Source organism: Akebia trifoliata, chromosome 4 (genome assembly GCF_017979445.1).
Source record: "Akebia trifoliata isolate Shusen 1 chromosome 4, ASM1797944v1, whole genome shotgun sequence".
Lineage (NCBI taxonomy): Eukaryota > Viridiplantae > Streptophyta > Magnoliopsida > Ranunculales > Lardizabalaceae > Akebia > Akebia trifoliata.
The window spans coordinates 41329659-41341825 of record NC_141378.1 but is presented as its reverse complement, the minus strand read 5'-3'; the positions used below and the strand labels follow the sequence as shown (position 1 = coordinate 41341825).

The 12167-nt window shown below is 36.4% G+C and overlaps 2 protein-coding genes across 2 annotated transcripts; one reads left to right on the top strand and one right to left on the bottom strand.

The window, feature by feature from the left end:
- The first annotated feature begins 3403 nt into the window (after positions 1 to 3403).
- Positions 3404 to 5232, top strand: LOC147405008 (xanthotoxin 5-hydroxylase CYP82C4-like). Its single transcript, XM_086437949.1, has 2 exons — positions 3404 to 4354; positions 4559 to 5232. The coding sequence occupies exons 1-2, from the start codon at positions 3404 to 3406 to the stop codon at positions 5180 to 5182; spliced, it is 1575 nt and encodes a 524-aa protein (XP_086294075.1). The 3' UTR covers positions 5183 to 5232.
- Positions 5233 to 5812: 580 nt separating this feature from the next.
- LOC147405007 (FkbM family methyltransferase) lies at positions 5813 to 12139 on the bottom strand. Its single transcript, XM_086441134.1, has 2 exons — positions 11311 to 12139; positions 5813 to 6562 (listed from the first exon to the last, which is right to left on the bottom strand). The coding sequence occupies exons 1-2, from the start codon at positions 11929 to 11931 to the stop codon at positions 6200 to 6202; spliced, it is 984 nt and encodes a 327-aa protein (XP_086297260.1). The 5' UTR covers positions 11932 to 12139; the 3' UTR covers positions 5813 to 6199.
- Between the last annotated feature and the right edge of the window lie 28 nt (positions 12140 to 12167).

Genomic DNA, 12167 nt, shown 5'->3' with positions numbered 1-12167 from the left:
CTCTAGTTGATGGACTCAAGTCATAACTGGCCAAAAAAAAAATTCCATCTCACCTAACATACCCTGACGTGAAAGTTTATGAGAACCGCGTGTCTCTAAACATAAATATCAGGCCACCGAGTTCATAAAGAGAGACACACACTATGGCCACAACAAGTTTTGCTAACGCCATCACAATTGTATGTAATTCCTTGGTGATTTACATAAGAATTGGCGTGGCATTAGCATCTTTCTTCATAAATTCTTGTAATATTCTTCGAGTCTGACTAACCTTACTTAGATAGGAAAGGGAAAAAAAGTCTTATTAAACCTCATTCATCATAAAAAAAGACCTCAAGATTCAGAAATAATTTCTTGAAATTCATAACAAATCTCAAGGTCGTGTTTTATATATCTCTAGGCCTAGTTGACAGTGAATGAGATTTAGTAAGGCCTTTTTCTTCATTAAAAAGATTTTTTCCTAATTTTTATAGTCACTCAAATTATCTATAAACCCCCCCCCCCCCCCCAAAAAAAAAAAAAAAAAGAATAGAGAAAAAAATATTAATAATTACTTTACAGGGTGGACCAAACATCCATTTGGTCAGTCGGCCATAATTAGTATGCACACATGGCAGAAATATATTCTAAGTTGGGTAACGTTATCCAACTCCTTATAGTACTAGATCATCTGCAATCAATGCATTTATTGTTAAGTTGATAGGTGGTTGGTGTTGGTGATGGTTGGTAGAAGGAGAGGTTGAGAAAACTTAGGGCATGTGTGGATACCAAAAGCATAAGTACTCTTCCAAAAAGCAGGAGCTGGAAAAGTACTTCTGTGCTAAAAGGGTGTTTGGGAATCAATTCTGTGAAATACTGGTAGAAGTACTTTTGTGCTGGAAGTGTGTTTGGGAACCATACTGACTTCTCATAATTTCTGGAAAAAGACCAGAATACCTTTATATTCTAACTATTACTGTTTTTTGTCCTTTAGTGTCATAATATATCTTTAAACTGCACTGTTTTTGATATTTTAACTATAAATATTAATATAATGTGTAATTAAACTAAATTATACTCAAAATTTAAAAAAAATTGACAACACCTCCCTTAAAAGTGGGATGTGTTCACTTATCACCTATTGAATTATCATATATATAAAATAGTGTTATCTCAAATATACCAAGTTTTGAAATATATTTATACTTAAACAAATCTCATACATGCAATTTAAATATATTTATCTAAGAAATGACATCATAACTAAAATAACTATTAAAATTAAAATTGTTATGAACTGTAATATATTACATCCTATTGATGCATAAAAAAACAAATCATTGGTGTTCTTTTGTTTTCCGTGTTTTTTTCCATTCTTATTAATCACATCAACTTCGTTAATAGCTTTAACTTCATCAACCCATAAAAATCCCCCAGTATGATTCTGGAATTAAAAAAAAATGAACTTTATCAGACTATAATATAAATAGATATATTGTAAAGGAAATATGAGAAATTTATGTTTGTCTTAAAATCAATCATTACCATCCAAGACGGACACCTATAAAATTTTCTGCATTTATTTTCTTTGGTTCTAGTAGTGATAACAACTAATTCCCGATCATACGAACAATAAAGTGCCATCAAAACTACATTCAATGATTTACAATCAAACATATGTTCTTAAATTCAAATGTATGAAAAATCAAAATAGATAAATCTAAAACATCTCAGAAGAATAGCAAGTTAAAATTTTATAATATTCAAATTAAAGTATTAAATTTAATTCAAGTCACCCTCATACATTAATATCATGCCGATCATAAGCCTCTTTTATAGCTTGTGCTATGACTTCTCTCTTCTGTTCCATAACCCTATTTGCTTGACGATGTGAATGCACAGATGGATTGTTATGATCTAAAGATGTGGAATCTTCTTCTACAAAATCATCTTGATCATATCGAGCAAATTCCACATCTATTAAGCCCTCTTTCCGAATAAAGTTGTGTAATCTCATGCAAGCAATCACAATATCCCGTTGTGTATCAAATGAATATGAATGTATGTCACGTAAGTTTTGGATGATGGAGTGACTTTATTCTAAATAATCCCTAAGTTTTGGATGATTTCTTAATAATTCATTTAACAAATTTTTATTAAAAATAATAGTCGTTTGAAAAACCTAAATTACCTTTTTCTCATCTTTTTTACTTAGTTTTTCCAAAGACAGTTATGATCATTTTTTACCATCTTTGATCATGAATAACAAATGGTGAATTATAATCTCTTAATTTTGAGTATTTAGATATATTTTTTTTTTTTTCGATATTTCATTAAAAAAATGAAGAACAAAATTAAGATTTAAAAAAAAATTATGATTACATCTTAAATTTTGACTTGCAACTATGATATATGCATTTTGGATATCTCAAGGAGAATTACCAAGTATCAAAGTCAAAAAATGTAAAACAAATCTGGTTACATTATAATGTCAATAGTAATTAATGTTACACTAGACAATAAAAAGTGGTAAACTCGATACTAAAAATGTTGAAATAGACAATTAAAATATAATGTGAAAAAGTCCAAATTTGACGACCCCATAAAATTTAATGGCTCAAGGGGTTGAATTGGCATAGAATTTTTCATTGTTAAAATTATTTTTTTCTACAAATTAAAATCATCAAATTAATGAAGGATGGGTGAAATTTGACAATTCTAAACTCTCAAATTTGAGAACATCAAGAATTTTATATCCCAAGATCATCAAAATTCAATTTTTAAATTTCGTGGGTCTCGGCCTGTTCAATTTTTATGTCGAATTTTGTAGTTTTCTCATCGTGTGGGTCCAAGTGAAGTCAACACTGACCTTACCTTGGATCATTCCTAGCTTTGTGGCATTTTCTTACAAGATTTAGATTTTGTATTTTTTCAAGATTTTTAGATTTTGGATTTCGATTTTCTTGAGGACAATATATTATTATTATTATTTTTTTTTTCTTGATCTCTTTGAAGATGGCTGGTTTTAAGAAGGAAAATCTGGGTTTTTGAGGGTGGGATTCATAATGAGGTAACAAGTTGATGAGTGGGTTCAATTTTTTTTTCTTATTAAAAGAAAATGCTATTTTTTTAATAAAATGTTAGATATAACTGACAAATCTCTCGATTAGACTCGACAAATTTTCTAAGTTTTTGTACTGGTCATCTCAAATTTCCATATTGGCTGGGGGGAACTTTCGAGTTGACTCGTCGAGTTTCACTCAACCACAAGAGGCAATATTCATGATGGGCAATTGGGCATGTTATGTAGGAAATTCCACCAACCGTGGCCCTCATGTCCCATGCCAATTAGCACTTAATAACTATATATAAAATGTACTTATAAATAGACTATATTGTGTTCAATAGTCCATACTTAACCTATATGGATTACTTTCTTCAATTTCAAGCCATCATTGGCTTCTTCTTCTTAATTTTCCTCTATCATCGATGGCTTGGAAAGACTAGAGACAGCAACGACACAGAAGCCCCCGAATTGGACGGTGCATGGCCCATCATTGGTCACCTCCATTTACTAGGCGGGCACGGTCAGCTTCTCTACCGCACACTCGGGGCCATGGCTGATAAGCATGGGCCAGCGTTCAATATCCGACTTGGTAGTCGTCGAGCATTTGTGGTTAGTACTTGGGAAGTAGCTAAGGAGTGCTTCACCGTCAATGATAAGGCCCTAGCTACTAGACCTACAACGGTGGCCGCTAAGCACATGGGCTACAACTATGCAGTTTTCGGGTTTGCACCCTATAGCCCATTTTGGCGAGCAATGAGAAAGATTGCAACACTTGAACTTCTCTCGAACCGTCGGCTCGAGATGCTCAAGCACGTACGCGCATCAGAGGTGGATATGGGCCTAAGAGACCTTTACGGACTTTGGGCCCAAAACAAGAGCCATAGTCCAATACTTGTCGAACTTAAACAGTGGTTCGAAGAGTTGACACTTAATATCGTGGTGAGGATGGTGGCGGGCAAGCGATATTTTGGCACCAATAGTGCTTGTGATGAGAGTGAGGCACGGCGTTGCCAGAAAGCGATTAGTCAGTTCTTCCATCTTATCGGGATATTTGTGGTTTCGGATGCACTTCCATTCTTTTGGTGGTTGGATTTGCATGGGCACGAGCGTGCCATGAAGAGAACCGCCAAAGAATTGGACTCCATATTGGGTGGATGGCTGGAAGAACATCGTCGAAGGAGGCTTTCCAATGAGGCCAAGCCCAATGGCGAGGAGGATTTCATCGATGTGATGTTGTCACTCCAAGACGAGGGTTCTCTATCCAATTTTGAATATGACCCTGATACTAGCATCAAATCGACTTGCCTGGTAAGTGCTTATCAAATCGAATTTGATCTGATCCATTATTTATTGAATTGGATCAAATAAGAATCCGATCCAATATGTTAACAATACGAATCCTATCTGTTTCAAATCAAACATGATCCTATCCGAATCTGATCCATTAACAGCCCCTACTTCATTCCATAAAATTCCCTCTCAACTAATATAATTTTTATTTTGGCCAAACAGGCAATTATCTTAGGTGGCAGCGACACGACAGCAGGTACCCTGACATGGGCCATCTCACTACTATTGAACAATCGACACGTGTTGAAAAAGGCCCAAGAAGAGTTGGATCTCCACGTCAGCAAAGACAGACAAGTGGAAGAATCCGACGTAAAAAATCTGGTATATCTACAAGCAATCATCAAGGAAACCTTGCGATTATACCCAGCGGGTCCACTATTAGGACCACGAGAGGCAATGGAAGACTGCACCATATCTGGGTTCAAAGTCCGGGCAGGAACCCGACTTATAGTTAATATTTGGAAGCTCCAACGAGATCCACGGGTCTGGCCTGACCCATCCAAATTCTCACCCGAAAGATTTCTCACAAGAAACATGGATGTTGATGTCAGGGGTCAAGATTTCGAACTCATGCCATTTGGGTCTGGTAGACGGTCATGCCCGGGTATGTCTTTTGCCCTTCAGGTCCTGCAGTTGACGCTTGCTCGTATTCTTCATGGCTTCGACCTGGCAACCCCCTCAGATGCACCTGTGGACATGACAGAGAGCTCCGGTTTAACCATCCCAAAAGCAACCCCATTAGCTGTCCTTCTCAGTCCAAGACTTCATTCCGATTTATATGGATGAAATTTAGCCGAAACCAAAGCCTTTAGATAAGGCTTTGATGATAGGAAGGTGTGGTCAAATAATTTTGATTATGTTTAATAAGTGTCCTGTATAAGCATGGTTTGTTGGACCATGGGTGCCACAAATTTGTGTGATCATAAAGCTACATCTCACATAAAGGGCTTTTTATCTCTGTTGTATGTTATATATGAAGACGGATTGTATTCAATCCATCGACGTCTCTCTTGGGATCAACTAGTTGCAAATCACTCGCTCCGTACTAATCACATTTAAAAATAAAATCCTTCTTGCAGTTCATACCAATCACTCAGTCACTTAAAAAATCTTTTTGGCACTCCATATAAATAATTACACACAATTAGATGGAGTGACCACAATATTGGACCTCATATGACACATCTTGACTTGAAAGTGGATAGGAACCCTAGATGCTTTTCCACTCATATCTCGAGGAAAAGCATCTATGGTACCCATACACTTTCACATCAGGGTGTGCAATGTGAGGTCCAATGTTGAGGTCACCTCACTTCGAAACATGTCAAGAGTTTCCATTTGGGTGGGAAGAGCAAAAGAAAGAGTAGTGTAGAAATGAAACATTTTGAAAGACACGCAGCAAAACATATGAAGAAATATTACCCAAAAAAAAGAAATTGCACTGAAACCATATTGGGGTATTATACAAACAAAAACAATTGGCTGAAGATTTTCAAAAACTAAAAAATAGAACCATTATGATCAACACAAATACCTTCGTATGAACCAGTAAAGAATGCAGAGAACATTATGTGAACATGACTTTGGAAAGCAGCTCCTGCAGACCCGGAAGTGTTCTTCAATATTTTTTGAGTACGTTGAATCCAGAAAATATTTACCATTGAGATTACAGTCTCGGCACTAATAGAACAATTGGTGTCAGTGGGAACTCTTTCTGCCCAAAAAGCCAGCATTGATGCTCAATGCCTCTCACAATTAGAAAATGGAATTTTGTGGCAAAATCCGGTTGTTTGAAAGGTCTCTCTAAGCCTCCTTGGTGCAGTGGGCATCTGTTCCATGCTGAGTGCAGTGATGATAACCCATGCTACCAAGGAAATCTCTGATCTCTTTGGCGCTGCTATTGCTTGCTTGCAGCAATCGCTCGTCTTCCTCATAAATTAGATATGGGGCTTCACCAGCCTTTCTAGACAGCAGTTTTGAGGCTCCTCTCAACACATGATACTCCCAACCTTGAACATCAATCTTGAGCAAAAGCACCAGTTCTGAATCTGGGATCACTTCATCAAGAGGAATGGATCTCACTTGTAGCTCAATTTCCTCATTGGACTTGAATGCCAACTTCGCACCAGTGGCAGAAACAGCACTGTTGTCGAGCCGACCAACCAACTGGTAAGACAAGCAATGAAAACATGAAACAGAGAAATAGGACAATTAATTATAGGGTTTTTTTATGGGTTGCTTTGCAATGTGTCAAACCAACTGAGCTATGGTTCTGAGCCCTACAATAAATTATAGATTATAAGATCAAGAAAGAACAGTATTTTTTATCCATCTCACACAACTAGATATAATGATAAACAATTTTATTTCTTGCGCTAACAACGCAAGATGAATTAAAAAGAAAATAAATGTACAAGGCATAAGGGGCATTACCCTAAGGTTACAAAGACACTTAACAAGGCAAGGCCTAACAGATCACCATTAAAGGCTTTTCAAGCCAATAGTAGAAGATTTTCGGTGAAATCAGAAGAACGTTTCATTTTGCAAATTGAAGCAAACTTTGTCAAACGCATCCACCACGGAATTTATCTCTGGATTTAATGGCCACATGGTGGTGTGAAGGCTCTAGTGTACTAGCTTTCAATTAGGCTAACTACTACCTTAGGATGCACCCAATTTATCTAAAAAGCTTGGAGAAATGACTCCCAAATCTTGCAAAAGGCAATGCAGTAGATGATAAGTTGATTGTAATTTTTTTTTTAATTGGACTTGCACAGAGCAACTGATTAGAAATGGCATATCCATATTACTTAAGATGCTCAAGCATCTTGGATTTGTTTTTTTTTTTATAAGTATAATCTATTGATAAAGTGGAAAAGAGTACAAGGAGGTTGAGGAGGCCTCACAAAGAGCAACAAAACAAAAAAGAAAAGATAAAGAAAAAACTTCAAGAGTTACATAAAGAGTTCCATCTAAAAACAAAGTCATCAAAAAAAGTTCCCCCAAAGTCTATGTTCTGTTTAGACCAAAGATACAAATACCCCACGATCTCCAAAAAACTGCCGTGTGGACTTCTCATCTTATTGTTGAACACCCTGTTATTTCTCTCATTCCACACCCCCCAAGCAATAGCCGAGGGAAGTATAGTCCAAAGGAATCTTTTTCTGGATGAGAAAGCATTGTTGGCCCACTCTACTAATAACAAGGAAAACTTACAAGGAAAGACCCAATGAATCCGGAACAGATCAAGGAAATTTGACCAGATATTGTGAGAAAAGGAACAATGAATTAAAAGATGATCTACAGATTCTCCATCCCTCAAACAAAGTGGACAACAATTTGGAATGATCCACCCCCGAACAATCAAATTATCCAACGTAAGAATCCTCTCGAGGGAGGCCAACCAAACAAAAAAAGATATTTTAGAAGGAACTGACTTAGACCAAATGATGGATCCCAAGACGGATCTCTCGGCAAGGGGGGTAAGACACTTGTAAAAGGAACTAACAGAGAATCTCGAATCCTTAGCCCTCGACCATTCCCACCTGTCTTGTTCACTTTTGTTGAGATGAGTTGAATGCAGGAAATCTAGGAAAGATGCCAATTCTGTTAGCTCCCAATCATTAAAGTTTCTCCTGAACCCCAAATCCCAAGAAGAGCTGGAATCGTTGTGAATCAAACACTGTTGTATTAACTGGTTCTTTTTTAGAGAACAAGCATACAATGACGGAAATTGAACTGCTAGAGGTGAAGTGCCGCACCAATTATCCTCCCAAAATCTCACCTTGTCCCCCTTCCCCGCTTTAAATCTAATCCATTTTTCGAACTCCTCACCAACATTGAGAATCCCCTTCCACACACTACACCCGTAGGAACCTTTAGCCTCACCACTAAACCAACCTAACCTCCTATCTCCGTACTTTGCCATAATGACCCTCCTCCACAGACTCTCCCTCTCCTCACCAAACCTCCAAAGCCATTTTCCTAGAAGCGCTCTATTAGCCAATCTAAGGCCTCTATTCCCTAACCCCCCATTCTTCTTGGGTAAGCATCTTGGATTTGTTAAGCATGATGATCCATTTGAATAATGTAATTTTCAAAGGACCTTTTTCATACCATGTAATTGGAAATTCAGCCGTTACTACATTCTCACTTTTCTTACCTAGTGATGAGACCACCCTATTGAATGAGCAAATCAAGAAGTAGCACTCAGGGGGACCATTTCCATATTCTCCAACCCTCCCAAGACCAATATCTCACTGTGGATAGTTCAAGAGAGAATTGATAGCTCACTTCACAATTATCAAGGCTAGAAAGCTACAAGAGATCTCAGTACCATCTTAAATTATGCAACCTCTGGTGAGGACTTCTTTATTACTAAGTACTAACATAGTCACAAAATCGGAGTACGGGATTAAAACAGCAAGGGAAAACTTCGAAAAAAAAATCATAAAAACAGGAAAAAAAACGAAAACATATAAAAATAAAAAATATTAAAGATTATTAATATGTATCATACATTATACATTTATTTTACATTTCTAATATATTTTTGAACATAACATCAAGACGTTATCATCCCACATTAAACTACATTCATCATGAAGCATCAAAATCCTGTAATATTTATCAAATCCCACAATAAACTTCATTCATGAACAAGATTAAAAACAAGTAAACACCAATGAGCCCTTCAATAGTTCAATCTACAAAAAATAGACATAGGTCTACAAAAAAATACCCAATTTCGAGTACTAATTGGTGTTTGTATTTAAATGTTTTTGAAAGTCTGCTCTTAATTAGATTTGTGCCACAAAAAGGTTATTATTTGATTCATAGATCTTGAGATACATTCTACAAGCAGTTCAATTCTTGCATCCTTCTCTATTATTGGTATTAATGGGATTTCTATCAAAAACATTCTAAATTGAAATCGAAAATATTAAATTAAAGTATTAAATTTTATCATGAGGTTTGAAGGTTGTAGGTTCTATGAAATTGGAAAACATTGAAAAGTATGGTGGTTTAGCCTTTTAGAGAAGAAGAAGAAGAATAACTAAAAAGAAATGAAGAAGAAAAGGGGGTTTTGGAATCAATGGGTTTTTAAAAGTTGGAAAAAAGAAGAAGAAGAAGAATAGAAGAACTCAGCAGATGGTCCAGATCTCGTCGTCGCCTGGAGCAATCGTGCTCTTGCCCTCATCGGATTTTGATCTCAGTCCACAGATGTGGTCAGGGACTTAGGGTTTTGAGTTTTCTCCCCCACAAACCAAACTCCACAATCCAACTCCAAACTCCAAAGAAAATAAACGACAAACAGGACATGTTCTGTCTGTGTTGTGCGTGTGGGTTAAAGAAAAAAAAAACAATTAAAAAATATATTTCACTTTAAACATTAAAATCACGATTTTTTCAATATATCGCAATTTTTTCAAAAAGTTGCAATTTTTTGACATTTTAAACGATTTTCTGATTATACGCGTTTAAAACGCGAATTTTTCAAAAAGTCACCAACTTTTGTTACTATGGTACTAACTAAAGCAAAGATAGATGGAAAGGCATCCCGAAGTATTATATTCCCACGCTAAATCCCTCAAGACTTAAATTAGACCCTGATGTGACCTAAAACATATATCTCCCTAACGAAGTCCATGGCATCTTGGAAATCACTTTCCAAACAAGAGGACCCTAAGAAGAAATATACCATTAACCCTTCCGAATGGATTCTGTGAAGGGCGGAAAGATGGAATCCTTAAAACAATGACCATATCAACTCTCACAATAGGAGTGGATAGCTTGATAATATTTGCATGAACAACAGGGAAAATGCATGCAACCAAATAGAATAGCTTCTTCCAGTAATCTTTGATAAGAACGGGTCATGTGACAGAAAATGGATATGAGCATGCATTTAGTTAGCGAAAGAAACTGTCTTCCCATTTTTTTTTTACAATCGCGGCAGATGTCTAAAGCATACAGTTTAGGTAGTTTTAGAGTTGGGTGTGGACCCATGGTTGATCACCTCTAATTCGTTGATGACATTATCATAATTTGTAAGCTTCAGAAGAGTAATACATTGGCATACCCATCAAACAACCATAGGACTTCGAACTTCTACCTCTAGCACATTTCATTCAGCACTAAACCTCTCCATTTTTCTCCCGATGCTCTTCATCTGTCCCTTACATTGTTTTTACTAAAAGGAGGTTGACACTCCTCAAATCCTATATATACCACACCATTCTCTACTCCAACACTTATATGGATTAAAATAGAATAAAAACCAAACAGTAGAACCTAATACAACCTCTCACTACCTCACCAGTTAAACTAACCATAAATTCACACCGTGATGCAACAATTCCATGTACTAGCAAAACCAATGGTTTCAAATAATGTTCCACAACAGTAAATTCAAATACTAGTTTCCCTTTTATCAGGCAACCATAGTGACAAAAATCTGCAATTTAAAAAAAAAAAAAAAACCGTGATTAAATCATGATTCTAATAGTTTTCAATTAAATCATGATTTTTTCATAAATCAGAGTTTTTGAAAAAAACTTTGATTGTTCAAACAAAACAAAACAAAAATTGATTAATCAGAACTTAATCCAATTTATAAAAAAAATTATTTTTTTTTTCTAATTTATCTGATGTTTACCCGACTTCATCAACTTTTTTCAATGTTTTCTATTGCCAATCTATTCCCAAACTCCGACTCTATCACTATGCTAATAACTATTTCAAAAGATCATCCAATGTAGTTGGATAACAGTCCATTCTAGGCGTGAGAGAAACCCCATGGTTTTACTCAACCATAATCTTCTAATTCTCAAATGGTAACTAAATTAACATTAAAATGTAAAATTATCAAAACAGAACACATCACAAATTTGCAAGATCAGACACCAAATTACCTTATGGAACGTAATATTCCCAAGTCGATCCGAAGCAACAGCTTCGAACAATGTAACATGATCTCCGACCCGATTAAAGAAAATTCCATCACAAATTCTCTGCAAATTCTCAAAAACAGGCTCAAATGCCAAAACCCTAAACCCCATTGCCGCAGCAGCAAAAGTCGCCATTCCAACATTCGCACCAACATCAATTACAAACCCATTTTCCTTACTACCTCCGCCACTTCTCATCTTCTCCAAAACTTCTTGAATCGTAACGGAAATATCGGGTTTTCTGAAAGGTTTCCCTTTGAGCATTCGAACAATGTTCTTGTGGGGTTTATCGGGAAGAGATCCAAGATCTGCGAGAGAGTAGAGGAATGGGTATCGGACGCCTTCAACGATGTTGGCGATTACAGGGTGGGCTTGAGGACATTTGGAGCAATCGAAGGGTTGGATTGAATGAAATAGAGCTAGGGTTTTGAGAGAGAACTGTTGGGTGAAATTAGGGTTAGGGTTTGAGGTTTGGGAGAAGGAGTAGATGAGGAAAATGAGGAGGAATGAGATTGGGAAGAATAAGAGGAGATTTCGAGAGGAGAGAATTGGTAAGGGTTTATCTCTTTTCCAAGCATTTGCCATCAAATCGAAGAGAAATTCAGAAAATTAGGGCTTTTTAAGATCCGAAGTTCTTACAGAGATTTAGTAAGTGAAGGTGAAGGAACTATATGAGAACTTGAGAAGAGCAAGTGATCACTGTGAAGGGGTGTTAGCTAACATGCGCCGAGATGTGATGTCTTCGGCTGATGAATAACGCTAACCCAACCCAACTCAACTCAATATCTTCTTTTTTGCACTTTTTTTTCTCGACTTAAGCA